Raw genomic sequence first — 18,155 nt, forward strand, 5'->3', positions numbered from 1 at the left:
TGGCACGCAATTTAAATGCCCTGAAAAAATCAAAGAATTTCTCCCTAAATATGAGAAATACCTGACTTGCCAGGGAAAATGCTGAAAGTCGAACAATCTTGCTAATTAAAGATGATACAAGAAATTCCACCAAGGGAACTGAACTCATGAACAAATTTTTGAAGTTAATATTATGATAGGCAATTATAAATGGCAGCCCTTCAACAATGTGAGTGATAACTAATTGTGAAAAAATCAGTCATGTTATTTTCCTCTTTCCTCATAGTTACCTTCAGCCCATGGTACCAAGGAACCTAACACATGTTTCAGAATTTCTTCTTCTTGGATTTTCAGAGGAACCAGAACTGCAGCCCCTCATATTTGGACATTTCCTCTCCATGTACCTGATCACTGTGTTTGGAAACGTGCTCATCATCCTAGCCGTCAGCTCAGACCCCCACCTCCACAAACCCATGTACTTCTTCCTCTCCAACCTGTCCTTTGTAGACATCTGTATCACCTCCACCATCATCCCAAAGATGCTGTGGAACATCCAGACACAGAGCCAAGTTATATCCCATGAAGGCTGCATCATTCAGATGTATTTTTTCGTGCTGTTTGTAGGGTTGGATGACTTCCTCCTGACTGTGATGGCCTATGACCGCTTTGTGGCCATCTGCCACCCCCTTCACTACATGGTCATCATGAACCCACACCGCTGTGAAATTCTGGTTTTGGTTAGCTGGATCATCAGTGTCCTACATTCCTTGTTAGAAACCTTAATGGTATTGATGCTGTCCTTCTGCAGAGAGGTGAAAATCCCACACTATTTCTGTGAACTCAAACAGTTGATTCAACTTGCGTGTTCCAGCAACTTTCTTAATGAACTGGTGATGAATTTTGGAGCTGGGATTCTGGGAGGTGTTCCCCTTGCAGTTATCCTTTACACTTACTGTAAGATAGCTTCCTCGATATGTAGAATCTCATCAGCTCAGGGGAAGTGTAAAGCATTCTCCACCTGTGCATCACACTTCTCAGTCGTCTCCTTATTTTACTGTACATGCCTAGGCGTGTACCTTAGCTCTGCTGCTCCCCACAGCTCACACTCAAGTGCAACAGCCTCAGCGATGTACACCATGGTCACACCCATGCTGAACCCCTTCATCTACAGTCTGAGGAACAAGGACATTAAGAGAGCTCTGAGAGCGTTCTTTCAAATATCAGCTATAAAAAAAGGTAATTCACCTGGGCTGAAGAAAGGCCCCAGAATCATAAATTGCTGATCTTTGATCAGATTCTTTGATCAGGCTGTGGAGGTTGAACTTGCCCTTTCAATTTATTTCCTGGAATTTTCCTTTTTGACTTCAGCTTCTCCATACGATTTATATAACTCAGTTAAGGCGTGTGATATCTCTCATAATTCAAATATTTTTTTCATTTTTTGGTTTTCCCAGCTTATCAGATTTATTCTCAGCCTTGGATCTGGACAATTTGGGAATTAATCATTTTTTCATATAACTAGATGAATTTCTTAAAGATGCATATATGCTAAGTCACTTTAGTCAAGTTCAACTCTTTGCGACCCTATGGACTATTGCCTGCCAGGCTCCTCTGTCCATGGAATTCTCCAGGCAAGAATATTGGAGTGGATTGTTGTGTCTTCCTCCACAGGATCTTCCTGAGCCAGGGATCGAATCCGCATCCCCTGCATGGATAGACAGGTTCTGAATCATTGAGCCACCTGGGAAGCTAGAAACTTGGAGCAGTGCTGGTTTAAAGTGTGTTTATCACCTTCTAGATGTTAACTTTTTTGCAGGAGAATTATCTGTGTTGAGTCCTGTCCTGGATACTGTGGGTGTTTAGCTGCATCCTCTTTGACATTGCCACCTATCTCCAAGATCAAAATACATGTAAATCCATGGCTGATTCATGTCAATGTATGACAAAAACCACTACAATATTATAAAGTAATTAGCCTCCAACTAATAAAAACAAATGAAAAAAGGAAAAAAGCAAAAAAACAAAAAAAACACCCATTTCTCTGACTGGGAACCATGAACTAGAGTTTGAGAACTGGAAACATCCTGATAAAATTCCAGTCAAGACTCTATCCCATAACAAGTTTGTGATTTTTAGCAGGATGTGAAATTCCTCTGAACCTCATTCCTGAAATTGAGGATGGAGTTGTAGTAGTACAACCTCACAGAAGAAGCTTCTCTAAAAATTAAATCTGATAATCTCTGCAATGTGTTGAGGTAGGTTATAGTGTTTGGCAGTGTCTCTATATATCAGAACTTACAAACCTTTTTAAATTAAGGGCTAACTGATAGCTCTTAACTTCAGATATAATATGGAATCCCTAAAGGTTTTAGCAAAAGGGTCAGGAAGCCATGGAGTGCACTCCAATATTTTACATTAAAGGGACACTCTTGTTCCTCTCAGAAAGAGGGAAAAAAGATTTTCTAAGGATTTCCTGAGCTATGTCCCCACCATAGGTCAATGCTTTATTGAACCAAGGGACCTAGTCACGACAGTTACCTGAGTCTCACAGGCTGGAGAACACTTAAGCTCAGGATTGGGATAAAGTGCTGGGAGATTTAGATAGCTGGAGGGCAAGAGAGTTAATAGAGAAATATTAATACATATTTAGTTCTTTCGGTTTGTTACTTGGTCTCCTGAGAACAGAGAACCAATAGGGGAACACATCCTTTCTGTCCAGACCAACTCTCTCAGGAATTTCGTGTGCTTACAGGTCATTGTATTAATAACAAGAGGGGAATGTATGTAATGAGAACTGTGAATATCTCCTCTGCTGTGTCCCCGAACTTGTACAACCTGGGCATGGATGAGACAAGTTGTTGCTTTTAGAGTCCTAAGTCTGGTGAAGGACCAATGCACGGCCATTTCCTGCTGACTTGTCTGGGGACAGAGCTTCAGTCTCCATCATCAACCATCCAGGAAGGGATTCAGACTCCCACACGAGGTCCTTCCTCTCAGCGTTCCCATGCAGGTGAGTTCAAAAGTCCAAAAGACACTGCAGAAGAATGACAAATAGAATGAAATCCAAGAACGATTACCTGAGAGAATGCTTACCTCAGTGAATCCCAGAGACCACTGTGGTTGTTTTCTTGCTTGATTAAAATATCAGTGTATTTTAATGATGCTAAAAAGAGTAGTGAACAAAGAACTCAGGAAGACAATGCTCTGTGATGTCAATTGAATGTTAGGAATGGAAGCCCCATTAGAAAATGGGGGAGAAACATAAATTCCTTCCAGTAAGTGTAGAACAAACGTCCAAATATCTTAATTATCTGCAATAGAGAGATAGGCTATTAGTTGGAGGGTTATAAAATGAAGTGAAAGCATTTCTTTTTAACTTTTAAAATGGAGCATATTTCCATAATGATTCTGTAATGATGAGAACATTTCACATCAAGAAGTGCTTGCAAATATATCTTTGCAACAGCAGGTGTGAGAGATGTTTTTCACATTATTTTCTGTGAAAGAAAGAAAAAAGAAAAATTAAGATGTGTAAAGGGAGATACAGATGTGCTTACCTTGAAACTATCTCATTATTTGAGAGGGTGAATATGTATGTGGATTTATTGGTCATTTACTTTCTCTATCTCAAATTATCTGTGTGAATTTTTTGCTTTAGTAAAGGCAGATAGAAATTTTTTGTGGCTACTTCCAATCTTTCAAATGACGAATTGTTATTTTTTCTGTTTTTTTTTTTTTTTTCACATAGACTGGCTGTTTGCTATTTAGCTCTTTTATGTATGTATAGGGGCTGGACAGGGAAGTCTGGCGTGCTGCATTCCATGGGGTCGCAAAGAGTCGGACACGACTGAGCGACTGAACTGAACTGAACTGAAGGGGGCTTTCCAGGTGGTGCTAATGATAAAGAACACTCCTGTCATTGCAGGAGACATAAGAGATGCTGGTTCAATACCTGGGTTGGGAAGATCCCCTGGAGGAGGGCATGGCAACCCACCCCAGTGTTCTTGCCTGGAGAATCCCTTGAACAGAGGAGCCTGGCGGGCTACTGTCCCATGGGGTCACAAAAAGTTGGACACAACTCAAGCGACTTAGCACACATGCATGCCTGTACATGTATGCATAGATGCATTTGAGAGGAGTTGTGAGTGTATATAGTTTTCATGTGATCAATATATCAATCAAGCACATGTGCTCCCTCCATTGCTTTCCCATTTTTTAAATTTTTCTGAAAGAATTGAGTTCTCAGGTTAGATTTCTTCACTTGTAAATTCTTGTTTTAACAAAAATGGCAGTGAAGTAACTGCATCTTTAGTGCTAATAAATCACTCTATTTAATTTCTCCAAGTCTTTATATTGCTCTTTTCCTTTGCTTTCCATTGTGTGTGTGTGTGTGTGTGTGTGTGTGTGTGTGTGTGTGTGTGTGTGTGTGTGATTAGATCTGTTTCTGAAAGTTGCATCAAACCTGGCCTTCATGTGGAAGGCACGCTTCATTACCATTTGACCAAAGATCACTTGCGTCTTCCTAAAAGAAATAGAAATCCACACATATTCATGTAAGAGGAAATAACTCAGGTAATGCCTTCTCACTACATTTAAAAATTCATTCTGTTATAGTCTTTTTTTTACCAAGTTTTGGCAATTTAATTTTATATTGGTGACCCATGCTGATGTTGTTAAATCATTACTATTTCATATTTCTATATTATTTTCTTTAGATTTTCACCCAATTTTGTTACATACAGTTGTTTTGAAACCACTTGACTTAGACTAATTTCATCCTCACTGACATTTTGTCCCATAAATTCTTAATTTATTGTAAAACTTCTCTTTGTATACTATCTACATATGCTTGCCAATACACTTTTATACAGACGCATGAACAGGATCCTTTGCACATCAAAATTGCTTCTCATGTTTTAGTGCAATCATTTTCCCTACCTTTTTTCCTTCTTAATAATTTCTCATAGACTTGCCTCCAATTACTACTCTAATGATTTATTATTTATCTGACTGTATCATGGGCTTCCCAGGTGGTTCAGTGGGTAAAGAATCTGCCTGCAATGCATAAGCCACAGGAGACACAGAAAATGTGAGTTTGGTCCCTGGATTGGGCAGATCTCCTGGTTGAGGGCATAGAATCCACTCCAGTCTTCTTGCCTGGAGAATCCCTTGGATGGAGGAGCCTGGTGGGTTACAGTCCACAGGGTCACATGGAGTCAGACACGACGCCCGTGCACACACATGCAGAACCTGTATCGTGTGCCTGTGTTACTCTCCCTTTGATGGTCCTCACGTCTTAAAATTAAATCACTAGCATATCAATTGATACAGAAACATAAGGTAGTGAAAGTCAGAATCTAGCTGTGACTGTGGCTGTCACCCGTGGAGGGCTCAGAAGAGGTTAAAGACATTGCACAGCATTCTACAAGGCACAGGACAGATGCCACCACAACAATCTGGATCAGAGGGCAGTTGTGCCAGCGCTGGAGAATCCTGAGTTAAAGCACATCCGCATTGTGAATAGTTAGAGATGATCTTCAGATTTTCCCCTAAAACACTGTCATTTTTGCCAGAAGAGTCAGAGAGCACTCTTTTGCTACTAGTTCGAAAGTTCTTGGCTCAAGTTTTTCCCAAGATGATGGTATGTAAGAGCTTCCTTGTTGTCTTCTTAAACTATATACTGAGTTAGAAAAAATTTATATTTTTAATATAAAGTATATGATACAAAATATATTTAATATTATATAAATATATAATCAAAATTGTGACCAAGTAAATATATTTGATTTGCCTATTACTGTTATATACTCATATTATATGCCCATTTTCCTACACTAAACAGACTCTCAAGTGATTTTTACAAATTATTTTTTCAAATGACTCTTTATAATTAGCTTTTTATTTTTAAATAATACTGGATACACAGGACATTACAGAAAAATTCAGAAATGTCCCATGAGCTCTTCACCCAATTTCTCCCAATATCTTAAATACCATAATATCAAAACCAGGAATTGACACTGGTACCATCCACAGATCCTCTCATATCATAGATATTTCAGATAGCAAAATTTCTCCAGTTTTATGTGTGTGTGTGACTTTTGAAGCATATTTTTGGCCATAACATTCAAAAATTTAATTTAGTTGTACATCTCTATTGTCTCACTTCCGAGCATCTTGCCTTATTTATGATGATTTTACACAGCCATTAATTTTATATGTAGATTTCAAGATATTAATCTAAAATGTTTTGGTTACTCTTACACTGGGGCTATAATTGTTCTAATATTTTATTAATATTATATGTTGGGGGAAGGGCAAAACTTCATTTTTTCCTAAATAGTTATGCCAGCTATTACCAACAATTCTATCCCTCCAAATTTAAATAAGTGTTCATGTATACTAAATGTTGATATAAAATGAGAAATAAGTTCTGATTCATTCAGCAACAATAAATGACCATTTGCTACTTGAAAAAACATTATATAAACATTACATAGCATATTATTTTACCTATAAGTCATTTTCAGTTTAATTAATTCTTATTGATATCATAAATTATTTCTTTTTCATTTAGTTTTCAATACCTCATTTAATTTCATTTACTAAACATGTTTTTTAGAGAAGGAAATGGCAGTGCACTCCAGTGTTCTTGCATGGAGAATCCCAGGGACAGAGGAGCCTGGTGGGTTGCTGTCTATGGGGTCGCACAGAGTCGGACATGACTGAAGCGACTTAACAGCAGCAGCAGACTTGTTTTGTAATTACACTATTTAACTTGGTTTCATTATTTCCTTACTTTTTAATTTTTCCCAATTTAGTTTTGTGAAAGTGTTAGTCGTTCAGTTGTGTCCGACTCTTTGTGACCCTATGGACTATAGCCAACTGGCCTCCTCTGCCCATGGAATTCTCCAAGGAAGATGCTAGCATGGGCTGCCATTTTTTCCTCCAGGGGATCTTCCCAACCCAGGGATTGAACCTGGGTCTCCTGCTCTACAGGCAGATTGTTTACTGTCTGAGCCATCACATATAGTCACATACCTGGTTAACAAAACAGGTGAAGTCTCTGCCTGGGGGATCTAGAATCATGATTGGGAAGACAGAATACAATGAAAGACATGTATGCATAATGCAATATCCTCAGATAACTAATATGAAGAAAGTAATTTAGTGACAAGATTGGAATTGTCACAGAGTGTAGGTGTATATGTGTGGACTGTGAACTTTGTTGATGCTGGGACAAAGATCAGACTTAGGACAAAGGATGCCTTGAGAACTAATCAAAAAAGCAATCAAATCACAAGCAAAGCAAAGCTGCCATTTATTAAAATGATGACAGAGACTTGCCAGGTCTGCAATGTGAACCTGGTTAGTCAAAGAAACAAGAAATGGGCACAGGAAAACATTTCTGCTAGCTGATATGTCAAATGCTCAATACTCAGTTACTTTCATTTTACTTTATAAACGTCCTGTGTACAGTATTGGTTTATTGCTTTTGGCATTTTATCTCATGGGCTGTAAAATATCTAATCATTTCACACCATAAAGATATAGTGATCTTTTCTTTTGAATGACTTTATTTTTGCTTTTTCATTATTTTCCATGGCCAAGGATGAAATATAACAACACATGAAATGTCACCGGAACTGAAGATGCTTTTCCTCACCAAAGGCTCAGGAATCTTTTGAGCTTATGCACCATCTCCCTCTCTCTCTCTCTCTCTCTCTCTCTCTCTCTCTATATATATATATATATATATATATATACACATATATATATGTGTATATATATATATATATATGTATATAAAGCATATATATATTTCTGCTTGCTTGTGCTCAGTCATATCCAATTCCCTGCAACCGCATGGACTGTAACCCACCAGGCTCCTCTGTCCATGGGATTTTTTGGGCAAGAATACTAAAGTGGGTGGCCATGGCCTCCTCCAGCGGATCTTCCTGACTCAGGGATTGAAACTATGTCTCCAGTGACTCCTTCTGCATTGGCAGGTAGATTCTTTACCACTGAGCTATCTGGGAATCCATATATATATATATGTATATATATGTGGATTATACATATATATGTGGATTATACATATATATGTATGAATTATATATATATATATATATATATGAAATCCAGGTTTTGAAATTTTGAGGAAGGATACAGACATCTAGGTAAACAATGTAGAGACACATATGTTCCCTGAACGTATCTTGATGTGCCTTTACAACAAGAATAAAATGACGACCAAAACTGAGCACCGAGTTCACTAGCACCAGGGAAATCTGCTTCTGTGCTGAGTCTTGTCTGATTCATGGGATTTCCCAGGCAAGAAAACTGAAGTGGGTTGCCATTTTCTGCTCTAGGGGATCTTCCTAACCCAGGTATTGAGCCCCCATCTCTTGCATCTTCTGCATTGGCAGACAGATTCTTTATCACTGTGCTACCTGGGAAGCCACCTGGGAAATGTACAAAAGGGCATTTCTGGATGCCCTTTCTACATAATCTGATCTAATCACCTAGAGCAACATCAACCTTAACTTCATCAGGGTAGTTAAGGGTGAAAACAATGTGGAAGTAACACACCATAGGAAACCAGGGTCTCACTGTAGGTCATTGTTTTCTTGCCCTGTGGAGTGAGAGAGGTCTTCAGGGCAGTGGTACCGAGTTCACATATTCCAAGGTGACACTCATACACAGAGGCCAGAACTCAATCAACAGAAGAGATCCATTTAAACATATAGGACATCTGCGCAGCAATTTCATAAGGTACTAGGAGAGCATAGTGGGGGTTTGAAGTTTCAACAGCAATGGGGAGCCCACCTTATTGTTCAGCCTCCTCTGGCTCCATCTCTCCTCACTTCTCCCTCTTGCTCTTACCCCCTCCCCTCATTAACCCCTCCCACATTAGTGTCTTCTTTAAAAACTAGGACAACTTAGACAGGTGCCTTCCCCAGGGCCTTTGTACTAGCTATTCTCTCTGCCAGGCACAAAGTTTTCCTTGTGCCTGGCACGTTCATGGTTCCTGCTCTCTCTTCCTTGAGGTCTCTGTTCAAATGACAACTATTTTTTGCCTGTCTTGCCTTAAATAATAGGAGCCCTTCATAAATCTTTCCCTTATATGTACTTTGAAATTTCTACACAGAACATTTCACCATCTCCCAAGGCATACATATATCGTAGAGGAGGAAATGGCAACCCACTCCAGTATTCTGGCCTGAGAAATCCCATGGATAGATGGATAGAGGAGCCTGGCAGGCTACAGTACATGAGGTTACAAAGAGTCAAAGATGACCGAGCCCACACATACACACACACACTCACACGCACATATCATAATATTTTTTCTCTGTGGACAGATTTTTAAAGTTTTCATATTTCAGCACCGTATGCACATTTCCTAGACAGTACCTGAGATATTGTTTCACTCAATATATAGTGCCCGAAGGAATGAAAAAATTTATCATTACATATGTAGATTACATGACATCTTGGGGAAAATGCTAAAACTGGAACACATTTGCATGTTAGAAATGACAGAGGGAACTTCTTAAAGAGGATCAAGTTCTTGCAAAATATTGAAATTAATTAAGAAATGTAATTAAGTATAATTAAGCACAATCCAGAGTGTATTTTTTAGCACTATAATGGGCCTTTTTGTGAAAATAAATCATATTGTCATGTGTCTTTGCAGTCAACATCAACAAATGACACCAAGCAATCTAACAAAGGTTTCAGATTTTTTTCTTCTGGGATTTTCAGAGGAACTAGCACTGCAGCCCCTCATATTTGGTCTTTTCCTCTCCATGTACCTGGTCACTGTGTTTGGAAACCTGCTCATCATCCTGCTCATCAGCTCAGACCGCCACCTCCACACTCCCATGTACTTCTTCCTCTCTAACCTGTCCTTCATAGACATCTGTTTCACCTCCACCACAATCCCAAAGATGCTGCAGAACATATGGAAACAGAGCAACGCCATCACCTATGAAGGCTGTGTCACCCAGATGCATTTTTCCATACTGTTTGCAGGGTTGGATGACTTCCTCCTGACTGTGATGGCCTATGATCGGTTTGTGGCCATCTGCCACCCCCTTCACTACACGGTCATCATGAACCCCCAGCTCTGTGTAATTCTGGTTCTAGTTAGCTGGGCCATCAGTGTCCTGGATTCCTTGATACAGACCTTCATGGTATCAAGGTTGTCCTTTTGTAGAGATGTGTTTATCCCTCACTATTTCTGTGAACTCAAACAGTTGGTCCAACTTGCCAGTTCTGACCACCTTCTTAATGAAATTGCCATGTATTTTGCAGCAGGGTTACTGGGTGCTGGTCCCTTTGCAGGCATATTTTACTCTTACTGTAGGATTGCTTCCTCCATATGTGGAATTGCATCAGCTCAGGGTAAATATAAAGCCTTTTCCACCTGTGTGTCTCACCTCTCAGCTGTCTCCTTATTTTATGGCACATGCCTGGGAGTGTACCTTAGATCTGCTGCTACTCACAGTGCACATTCAAGTATAATCGCCTCCGTGATGTACACTGTGGTCACACCCATGCTGAACCCCTTCATCTACAGTCTGAGGAACAAAGACATAAAGAGGGCTCTGCGAGCATTCTTCAGAAAGGCAGCTCTAAAAAGGCCCATGGTTGTGGGATAAACAAGGGGACATAAAGTTTCAAAGCCTCAGAGTCTGAAATTATAAATCTCTGATCAGAATTTTTGATCAGACTGTGAAAAGAGAATTTGCTCCTCTATTTCTTGAAATTTTCATATTTTGACTTTGCCTCCTTCATTACACTTTATGTAACTCACATGATTAGCCTTAGTGATTTCTATCATATCCGTCAGTTTTTCACTTTTATGATTTTCCACTCTCTCAGATTTAAGAAATGGCAAGAAGCTCAGTCATTAAGTTATGTCTAACTCCTTGTGACCCTTTGGACTGTAACCCGCCATGCTCTGCTGTCCATGGGACTCTCCAGGAAAGAATACTGAAGTGGATTGCCATTTTCACCTCCAGGGGATCTTCCTGACCTAGGGATTGTACCTGCATCTCCTGTGCCTCCAGCATTTGCAGGCAGATTCTTTACCATTGAGCCACCTGGGAAGCTCTGGGAAATTATTATAATTGCCTTCATTTCTGTTTCTTTTGATTGTTGTGTCAGTTTGCCATAGCTACATAACAATCTGTCTTAACAGCAAGTGATGTGACATTGTTTTACTAAAATGGATGGTTTGGAATTGTGCTGATCTCTGCTCAGATCCTCCTGTGTATTTATTTACGTGAAAGTCAGCCAAGGAGGCTCTGTTGATCTTGGTTGAGCATTCTAATACACTGGGAAATCAACTAGAGGTGGTTTAGTCCCTAAGTCATGTCTGACTCTTGTGATCCCATGCACTGTATCCTGCCAGGCTCGTCTGACCTTGGGATTCTCCAGGTGAGAATACTGGAGTGGGTTCCCATTTCCTTTTCAAGAGGACCTTCCCTATCCAGGGCTCCTGCACTGTCGGAAGATTCTTTACCAACTGAGCTATGAGGGAAGCCCCCAGCTAGCTATAGGCTGATTTATTTTGTTCTTGGCTGGGACCATGAAGCTCTGTTCCGTAGGTCCTCTTAAACTTGGGATAGCCTAACTGGATTTATTCATGGTACTGAAGCAGAGTTATTTGAGAATTCAGCAGAATGCACTCAGTCCTCTCAAGGCACACCATTATTTTTACCAAATTCTATGGACTCAAGCAAATAAAAATCCTAAGTCTAGCCCAGATACAAAGGTGGAGAAAGAGATACCTCCTCCTAATGCAAGGTGCCTCAGTGTCACGTTTCAAAAGACATGGATACAGAGAAAGCTTCACTTAGGGCAGTCTCAACAAACCCGTCCAACACAGGTGTAATTTCAATTCAGCAATGTTTTTTCTTCTATTTTCAATGGATGAATGATCTTAGAGAACACCAGAATATATGTGTTTTTTTTTTTTTTCATTTTTAATTGATACATAATTTGTTGAGATAATATATAAGCTTCATTGTACAAGCAATTTTTTTTTTTTTAATTCTGTATATGGGACAGAGCACTCACAAGCAAAACTTTAGTTTCCATTCATCATGATGAAGTTGATCCCCTTTAAGCCATTCACCCTATATGTTAGATCTTGTTTGCTTTGGAGTGCTCATTTACTAACTTTGTTTGTTCATTCTGCTCCATATATGAGTGAAATCAAAGGGTATTTGTCTTCCTCTATCTGTTTTACTTTACTTAGCAAAACACCCTCAAATTTTATCCATGTTGTTGCAAATGAAAAGTTTCATCTTTTTCATTCTGAGTAGTATTTCATTGTGTATGTATGCACATACACATATTTACACATATTTTCCCCTATATCTTGGCTATTTTAAATACTGTTGTGATGAAATTAAGGGTGCATGCATCTTTAAAAATTTGTGCTTTCATGTTTGAGAATAAATACTCAGGAGTGGAATAGCTGAATCATATGATAGTTCCTAATTATTTGGGGAATCTCTATTTTGTTTTCCATTGTAGCTGTATCAACTTAAATTCACACCAACGAGGCACACATATGGGACAATTTGCTTATAATAAGCAAATAACATATGATGGCAAAAAGATACTCTCTACAATAAAAAGGTTTCCCTTTTCTCCATATGATCACCAACACTCATTTATTGCCTTTTTGATAATGCCATTGTAACAAGCGTAATATCTCTATGAGGTAATATCTCATTGTGGTTTTCATTTGCATTTCCTTAGTAATTACAGTAAGTGCCCTACCTATGAACCTTCAAGTTGCCAACTTTAAAAATGCAAACGTGTGTTCACATATCCAGTCTTGTAAGTTAGTTCGTGTCTGGCATTACCTGTAAAAGTTAGGTACCTAGGCTAACTTTGTTGGATTTACAAACAAATGGAACTTGGAACACACTCTCAGAAGAGAAGTCGTTCACAAGTGGGGGAATTGACAGAGTGAGGTTAAACATTTCTTCCTGGGTCAGTTGGCCATCTGTATGTCTTTCTGACGGCACACTGGTAGCTCAGCTGGTGAAGAATCCTCCTGCAATGCAGGAGACCCAGGATTGATCCCTGGGTCAGGAAGATCCCACGGAGAAGGGATAGGTTACCCACTCCAGTATTCTTGAAAAAAATCTATTAAGGTCTTCTGCTCATCTTAAAATCTAGTTATTTTGTTGTTATTGTTGAGTTATGTGAGTCATTTGTATATTTTAATATCAACTACTTATCAGATATACCGATTGTGAATATATTCTTCCATTTGGTAGTTTATCTTTTCATTTTGCTGATTTTCTTTTCTATGCAAAGGCTTTTAATATGATAGAGTAGCATTATTTATTCTTGGTTTTGTTTCCCTTGCCTGAGGAGATATATATCTAGAATGGATATTACTAAAACTAATAACAAAACGCTTACTACCTTTGTCTTCTTTTAGGTATCTTATGGATTCAGTCCCAGAGTTTACTGGCTGTGTTTCCTTATGATGTTCTATAAATTCAATCCCAAGGAAGGTAGAAGCAGCAGGACAGGTGGCACCAGGTCTGGCATTCCAGCATCGGGTGCCTGCAGCATAGGGAGGAGCAGAGGGGCACTGGGGTCCCTGTCTCCCCCCAGTTACCTAGGTGTCCATGACCCTGTGTCCCCACCAGCTACCTAGGTGTCCATGATCCTGTGTCCCCCCCACCAGTTACCTAGGTGTCCATGACCCTGTGTCCCCACCAGCTACCTAAGTGTCCATGACCCTGTGTCCCCCCCACCAGCCACCTACAATGCATCAGGGAACTACCCACCCAGCACTCCTAGCAGCACGCGAGGAACACTGACAGCAGCAAGGTACCAAAATCACTGAGGCACAAAAGCAATGGCTAGGGCACAGGGTAACTCCTCTGACAGGTCATGGAGGGTCTAAAGTGCAGATTCATAAACAGAAGCAGCTCAGCTAGAATTAAAAAAAAAAAAAAAAAGCTTTATCGTTTCGCCACCTACTGGGCAAAGAAAGAAAAAAATTCTAACCTCCTGAATCCTTCAGCCCACTGAGCTCCCACTGTGTTAGAACTCTCAGCCAAGATCAACAGAACCTCTGCTGTTGAAATAGAGGTGAATAAAGACATATATAGAGCCCAGCAGAAATGTGCACAATTCATTACTATGTAAAGTTATTTAGTGAAACATGCTAAATGTTAAATCTGAAGGAGTTGAATCTCCAATACTTTGGGCACCTGATGTAAAGGGCTGACTTATTAGAAAAGACCCTGATGCTGGCAAAAATTGAAGGCAGGAGGAGAAGGGGACAACAGAGGATGAGATGGTTGGATGGTGTCACCAACTCAATGAACATGAGTTGAGCAAGCTCCGGGAGTTGGTGATGGACAGGGAAGCCTGGCGTGCTGTAGTGCATGGGGTCCCAAAGAGTCCAACAGGACTGAGCGACTGAACTGAACTGAGTGTTAAATCATTTTCTTTCAGAATGATTTGTTATATAGCAACAGATTAATGATACAGAAATAAAAATACACAGCAGTGAAGGCAATTATTGAAATTTGCTGATTCTTGATTTTGCCATTTGTTTCAATATAGACCCATTGATGATCTTTCTATTATTCAAGACTTTTTTTTTTTTTTCCAGAAAGCTGTATCAAAATATGACTTCATGGAGATTGCCTTCCAGGTGATCAGGGGAGCTTGAAAAGAAATGAATGTTTATGGAGAAAAAATTGTGACTCTGGTTCACAGGACCGAGAAGGTATCCAAATTCTCATTTTAGTTACCCTATGATCATAATGATTGTAGAGATGCCCTTGTTGTTTAGTCACTAAGTCTTGTCTGACTCTTGTGACTCCATGTGCTACAGCCTGCCAGGCTTCTCTGTCCATGGGATTTCCCAGTCAAGAACACTGGAGTGGTTGCCGTTTCCTCATAAAGGAGAATCCTTCTTTATCTGACTGTAGATGTATCTGATCATAAAGGGACATGTATTGGATGATATTTATAATGTACATTCATCATTCCTTAAATTACTATATCTATTTATAAAAGTGGGAAATATTTCACTTAGAAAAATGAAAAGGTTCATATGCAGGCAGAACTGTAGATTTTCAAGCAGAAATAAGAAGAGCATCCAAATAAAAAGAGCAAAACAAGCCTTCAACTTCTTAATTCCAAAGTAACTCCAGCTTTACATGAATACTGATCATCCATAATTAAAGAAATAGATGCATAGTATGAAAAATGAAATCTTTTGCAAAATAACACAAAGTGCATCTTAACATTTTTCTTCATCATATTACACATGTCTATTATATCAAATGGTTCACTGAAACTTGTGTTCTGTTGGGAACTCTACCTGAAGACATGTGTATGATAATCTATTTTTGCCAGTGACTGTGATGGCCCAGGGACTTCCCAAGTGGTGATAGTGGTAAAGAACCCACCTGCCAATACAGGAGACTTAGATGGAGCCTGATCCCTGGGTCAGGAAGATCCGCTGGATGAGGAAATGGCAACCCAATCCTGCATTCTTGCCTGGAGAATCCCATGGACAGGAGGGCCTGGAAGGCTACAGTTCAAAGGGTTGCAAAGAGATAGGACTGAGTGTATAAGCAGAAACAAACAAGATAGGTGTTGTGGAAACAAAGCTGAATGAGGGAATATAATCCTAAAGAGGCAAACAGAGTGACAACTAACAAGACATAATGTATGTTCTAGTCCAGAATATCAGGAAGAGCAGCTCAGGTGGTGATAGATAAAGGAGCGATGTATGCAAACATGAAATCATGATCTGATATTCTCCTTGTTATAAACATGTAAATAGCCATGAATGCCTTGAGTAGTTCCCCCTTGCTGCCCCCCTACCCGCCCCCAGCATAGGAGTAGTACAGCTCCTGACTATTCTTTATTAAAATGAAAGAAAAGCATTTAATACTTTAAATATTATTTGAGAATATCTTGTTCTTCAAAATTCTAACAATGTGAATAATAAACAGTAATTCCCATGTTGTTCAGGTCCAAAGTTCAAAACAAATTTGAGAGAGAGGGAAAGCACAACATGAACAACTCTTGGAAAGAAGGACATTAGTAAGCTTAATCAAGTGAATGACATTAATTTATGGAGCAGGTGAAGTCAAAGAAATGGAAACCCCATGAAATAAATGGAAGGAGCAACTTCTACTTCCAGAATCTGACCAAAAATTGTAGTTTCTCCCTGTGTGGTTTTAAACATTTCATTCATGCTCCCTTCTTCAGCTTGGATCAATTGGTATTTTAATAGTTGTCATCCTAAAGAATGCTTTCAGAGCCAATTTTATGTCCTTGTTCCTCAGACTGCAGATGAAGGGGTTAAGCATTTGTGTGACCACAATGTATATGACTAAGGCTGTTGCAATTGAGTGTGAATTGTGGGTAGTAACAGAGCTAAGGTGTCCTCCTAAACATGTACAATAAAATAAGGAGACCACAGAGAGGTGAGACACAGGTGGAAGAGGCTTTAAGCTTCCCCTGAGCTGATGAGATTCCACATATGGGGGAAACTATCTTAGAGTAAGAGTTAAATATCCCAGGCAGGGGACCGCCAGCCAGCATCCCAGCTGTGAAATCACCATGTTATGAAGAAGGTTGTCAGAACAGGCAAGTTGGACCATCTGGTTGAGTTCACAGAAATAGTGAGGGATTTCCAGTTCTACAGAAGAATAGTCTCAACTCTATTAAGGTCTGTAACAAGGAATGAAAGACAGTGATGGCCCAGCTAAACAGAACCAGAATTCCACAGGTTTGGGGGTTCATGATGACCGTGTAGTGCAGGGGGTGGCAGATGGCCACAAAGCGATCATAGGCCATCACAGTCATGAGAAAGTCATCCAAATCTGCAAAGAGTATAAAAAATACATCTGGGTGATGCAGCCTTCATAGGTGATAACTTTGCTCTGTGTCTGGATGTTCCACAGCATCTTTCGGGGTAATGGATGTGAAGCAGATGTCTACAAAGGACAGGTTGGAGAGGAAGGAGTACATGGGGGTGTGGAGGTGCTAGTTTGAACTGACAGCCAGTTTGATAAGGAGATTTCCAAACACAATGATCAGGTACATGCAGAAGAAAATCCCAGATATTAAGGGGTGCAGTTCTGGTTCCTCTGAGAATTCCAGAAGAAGAAATTCTGAAACACCTGTGATGTTCCTTGGTGCCGTGTGGTGGAAGTGATTACAAGTAAAGGGAAAAAACGTAACTAATTTTCATGCAAGTGGACATTACTCACATTGCTGAAATGCTACCTTATATATTTTGCAATTAAGAAATTGATGTCAATGTTTTGTTCATACAATGAGTGCAGTGTTTTGGTATTCAAAATCTCCTAAAATCCAATCATGGAGAATTAATATAGCAAATATATATATATATATATATCATGTCATATGGTGACACATATTATGAATAAAATGAAAGCAAGTATAAAGGGAAGAGTAAAGAAGGGATGCTATTTTTATGGGTCTTCAGGTAAGACCACAAATAAGGTGACATTTGAACAGAGACCTCATTGGAAGAGAGAGCAGGCGCCATGAACTTATCAGAAGTGTGTGCCTGGCATGGAGAGGAGCCAATGCAAAGGCCCTGGGGAAGGTGCTTGTTTAAGATGGTCTATTTGAAAGAAAGAAAGTCAGTGTGGTGAGGGAAGTTAGGAGGGAAAGTGAGGAGATAAGGTGTCAGAGGATGCTGAGGAACAAGGTGGTTCTGAAACGTCTGCTTCTCAAGGCATCAGAAACGACTTAGAGACTGAACAGCACCAACAATACATGTCTCTATGTACGAGAGAGAGAGAAATAAAGAAGACGTGAAAGAGAATGCAGAGCTAATAACTCAAATGGTCCCTGGAGACTGCGGTAAAAACATTGCTTTTATGACATTTCATGAACTATTAGAGTCCCATGATGCCCAGCAGAAATAATTAAACAGAAAAAATAAATCTATCCAAAATATCAAAGTTACTACTAAATACTTATGGGTTTTAGATGAAGCACTTATAGTCTAAATACTTATGGGTTGTATGACCCAAGAGAAAAATGAGCAAAGGGAACAAAAATAACTCTTCACAAAAGGATGCTTATAAAGTACAATGGATAGGAATTGAACATTGGCCATTTTTAAT

At 39.5% G+C, this 18,155-nt stretch overlaps 2 protein-coding genes across 2 annotated transcripts; both read left to right on the top strand.

Annotated features, from left to right (window-relative positions):
- Window positions 1-278: 278 nt before the first annotated feature.
- Window positions 279-1,262, top strand: LOC136155612 (olfactory receptor-like protein OLF4). Its single transcript, XM_065917532.1, has one exon. The coding sequence runs from the start codon at window positions 279-281 to the stop codon at window positions 1,260-1,262; it is 984 nt and encodes a 327-aa protein (XP_065773604.1).
- An 8,430-nt stretch (window positions 1,263-9,692) lies between these two features.
- Window positions 9,693-10,646, top strand: LOC136155617 (olfactory receptor 7A10-like). The gene has a single exon (XM_065917546.1). It carries the CDS (start codon window positions 9,693-9,695, stop codon window positions 10,644-10,646), a length of 954 nt encoding a protein of 317 aa, XP_065773618.1.
- Window positions 10,647-18,155: the final 7,509 nt, after the last annotated feature.

This window comes from Muntiacus reevesi, chromosome 1, assembly GCF_963930625.1.
Source record: "Muntiacus reevesi chromosome 1, mMunRee1.1, whole genome shotgun sequence".
In the NCBI taxonomy this organism is placed as follows: Eukaryota; Metazoa; Chordata; class Mammalia; order Artiodactyla; family Cervidae; genus Muntiacus; species Muntiacus reevesi.